A 3,678-nucleotide genomic window follows, 5' to 3' on the forward strand; every position below is an offset into this window, starting at 1 on the left:
CATAAGCATATTAACAACAAAAATCAAAATACATCGCATGACTATTAAAATAAACTTATAAGGGAAATCAAACAAATAACTCAAATATTCAAGACAACAATTCTGGAAATAGGAAGAGGGATGAAGTTTAAAGTGTGACCTCTAATGAACATGACCTTGACTGTCTTGGACATCGACAGTGCACATGACCACGACCGGAGAACACTCATTGGCGACTTTAACGGAAAATTCGAACTTCAGTCAAGCTCTACCCTAAGTTCTCGCCTCGGTTTCCGTTCGAACCCCCATTTCATTTATTCTTTTAGCTGCTAGTGGTTGACATTTGGTGGTGTGAAGTGAAGAAACAGCAGTGGCTGTTGGGTGTGTGTGTGGTGGCGTGAGGAAGATGAGCTGAAGCTCTTGTATTATGTTCAACGGCTGAAGCTTCTCACGTTAGGGTTCTGTTCTTTGAAGGTGGCTAACTGGAGATGAGGTCTTCGCCGGTGTGAAGGAGATGGAGAAGGGTCATTTTCCGGTGAGGGGTCGCTGGCAGCGTAGGGTGTGGAGGAGATGACGGCTTGGTGGCTGTAAGTTGAAGGGAGGTTGGGTGTGGCTGATGGCTAGTGCTCTTGTTTGTTGTAGGGTTTTTAGGTTAGTCCTTCATGAAGAAGAAGCCTAGCGTTCTTTTTTTGTAAAATCTAATCGAACGGCCCCCTTATGAAAAACGGCTCCCCGATTTTAGACGTTAGGTCTTGTCTATTAAAGGTGAGGAAGAGGGTTTTTTAGGGTATTGGGTTTAATGGGTTATGGGCTAAGATGGCCTTTGGGCTTTGGGTTGGGTCTATGTATTATTGGATTAAAATTGAGCTAAATAATAAAATTCATAAACTATAGACCCAAATTTAATTCTTTGTACAATAGTATAAAGCACCTATAAAAATGTAAAATCACTCCGAATTAATTAAAATAAACTATTAAAGATAAACCTAAAATGAAATTATTTTTTTTGTTGGTATTTTTTCAAGATTAAATAAAAATCCTAGTAAAACAGTATGACTACAAAACATTAATGAAACTATTTTTGTAATTTTCATTATTGTGATAAAATAAAGTAGCAGAATCAAATTTTTTGTTAATCTACTTTCTCCAGTTATTTTTGAACTGAGAGATGGGGCAGATCCAGTATTCTGAGAAATACTTCGATGACACCTACGAGTACAGGTATTTTTGTTTAATCAGTTTGAATTTCAGTAATTTATTTTGTTTTATCCACTTATTTTTCGTAATGATTTTAGTATTTCATTGGTTTTTGTGGATTTTGCATTTTTCAGGCATGTTGTTCTTCCTCCTGATGTAGCGAAATTGTTACCGAAGAATCGTCTTCTCTCTGAAGTGAGTGATCGCTTTTACCCCTAGGGTTTAGTATGTATTCATTTTCACTTTATAAATTTTGCGTATGGAGAAATTGAACTAGCAAATGATAATCAGCATGTTGTGTGCTTTCATTTCAGAAGTTCTTCAACTGAAGTGATTTAGTTGAATGCTAATCAAAATAAATGATTTCGTGTGTGCTATTAGGTTATCGTTTAGCACTATGTGAAAACTCATCAATAGATGTGGCTTTCTGCTGCTTTGTTTCGTGTGGTCGAACAGAATGATTTTGATATCTGCTGTTATATGTGGTTTAAGTTGTGTTCTTCTTGTTTGATTACTTGAATGCTGATCCAAATAGATGATATCATGTGCATGATTAGATTGCCATTTAGCACTATGTGAAAGCTCATATGTAGATGTGGTTTTGTGCTGCTTTATTTCATGTAATCAAACAAAATGATTTTGATATTCTGTATCGCATGTGGTTTACATTGTGTTCTTCTTGTTTGAGTACTTGAAGGCAAATCAGATTAATGATATCATGTTGCACTATTAGATTGTAATTTAGCGCTATGTGTAAACTCATGAGTAGATGTGGCTTTGTGCTGCTTTGTTGCTGTTAGCGAACAGATTTTGATTTCTGATATTGCATGTGGTTTACAATGTGTTCTTCTTGTTTGATTACTCGAAGGCAAATCAGATTAAAGATATCGTGTTGTACTATTAGATTGTAATTTAGCACCATGTGTAAACTCAAGAGTAGATGTGGCTATGTGCTGCTTTATTGCTGTCAACGAATAGATTTTGATTTCTGATACGTCTTGTTTGATTTGACAACTAGAATGAGTGGCGTGCAATTGGAGTTCAGCAGAGCAGAGGATGGGTGCACTATGCTATTCATCGACCAGAGCCACACATCATGCTCTTCAGGAGGCCTTTGAACTATCAGCAGCAACAAGAAAACCAGGCTCAGCAAGCTATGCTTGCCAAGTGAAGAAACATGTCTCTCGTTTCTTTCCTAATGAATCAAATCATATACAGATAGTAATGTTCATTTCATCTAGAAATGATATGATAGCTTATGTTGATGTCTAGTTAAATGTCTGAATTTTGAAAATGTCAAGTACTGTAATGCTTAGCTCTTCATTTTTAAGTTTAGGTATTGAAATATTGTGTTCGAATTGATCAAGGTTTATATGTGTGCTTGGAATTGGTGCAATATGAATGTTATTGTGTGGATTAAGACCTGTTGATTCTATTTGTTTTTTTATTATGTATTGCTCAAGATGCACGTTTGTTTATTTTTGTATGATTTTGATGCCCTACGTTTTTTAATGTGCATCTTCTCACATTGGATTTTTACCCACTACCATTTGTTTGATTCAGGAATTGTTTTGACTAGTTCTGACCTCTTTAAGGAACATGCTGTTGCTTTTAATTAATACATGTGATTGTTTGTGGCTTGTTGAAACATTTCATATCAAGAAAGCCCTATTTAGAGATAGGATTGAATATGGGATTGGGGCTGAGTAAGCTAGTTAGGTAGGGAGTGGATCAGATCTTGTCGAATATTTACTGGTCATATCAATAGTTAGCTCCGATCTCTTTATTCCAGATGTTTGATATGATCCAAATTATTCAGATAGCAGGCTAGCAGCAACGTTCTAGGGAAAGTAGTCAGATCAATATTTTGACTCAAATCTTATTTAAGTTTCTATTGCTATTAGACCTCATATTTAGTTTCTCTAAATATATTGTCTTGCTATTACTTGCTGTCGGTATTTATTTCATATTCTTTGCTGCGATCTTCAATTTAATTTTCTAAATATATCTTCTTGTCATGAATTGCTATCAACGCTTCTTCCATCTTCTTTAGTTGAGGGTCTATCGGATATGGTCTCTCTGTCCTATTGGTGTAGGGGTAAGGCTGCGTACATCCTACCCTCTTTATAGACCCTACTTCTGTGATTTTCACTGAGTTGTTGTTGCTTTCCGTATTTAAGTTTCTCAACATAGACCATATTATTGAGGTAATGAGTTTGTAGGAAATGGTTTCTTCAAATTTTAAATGTGTAGGTGAAATGTAGAGGGACATTTTATCTGCCAATTTATTGAAAACAATTACGCTAACATGACGTATCCTGTTTATTACTCCTAGATTATGTTACCTTGTTTCCTTGTTGATTTTAACACAGTTTAAATTAGTCTCGTCTGCTGTAAGAAACATAGAAGTGCATGTGCTGAGGTGCCCTTTCATTGGTGATCTATCTAATTTCCTGGGCCAAGAATTTTTGCCACAATTGGCCTAATTGTGAAGAGGCTCCT

The 3,678-nt window shown here is 35.8% G+C and overlaps 1 protein-coding gene across 1 annotated transcript; it reads left to right on the forward strand.

The window, feature by feature from the left end:
- Positions 1–938: 938 nt before the first annotated feature.
- LOC107797338 (cyclin-dependent kinases regulatory subunit 1) lies at positions 939–2,588 on the forward strand. Its single transcript, XM_016620215.2, has 3 exons — positions 939–1,200; positions 1,311–1,371; positions 2,195–2,588. The coding sequence occupies exons 1-3, from the start codon at positions 1,148–1,150 to the stop codon at positions 2,345–2,347; spliced, it is 267 nt and encodes an 88-aa protein (XP_016475701.1). The 5' UTR covers positions 939–1,147; the 3' UTR covers positions 2,348–2,588.
- The last annotated feature ends 1,090 nt before the right edge of the window (positions 2,589–3,678 follow it).

Source organism: Nicotiana tabacum, chromosome 18 (assembly GCF_000715075.1).
Source record: "Nicotiana tabacum cultivar K326 chromosome 18, ASM71507v2, whole genome shotgun sequence".
In the NCBI taxonomy this organism is placed as follows: Eukaryota; Viridiplantae; Streptophyta; class Magnoliopsida; order Solanales; family Solanaceae; genus Nicotiana; species Nicotiana tabacum.

Coding starts and splice junctions, on each gene's coding strand:
- LOC107797338 (XM_016620215.2), top strand. CDS start 1,148: ATGGGGCAGATCCAGTATTCTGAGAAATACTTCGATGACACCTACGAG. Junction 1,201..1,310: donor GATGACACCTACGAGTACAG/GTATTTTTGTTT, acceptor TGCATTTTTCAG/GCATGTTGTTCTTCCTCCTG. Junction 1,372..2,194: donor AGAATCGTCTTCTCTCTGAA/GTGAGTGATCGC, acceptor TTTGACAACTAG/AATGAGTGGCGTGCAATTGG.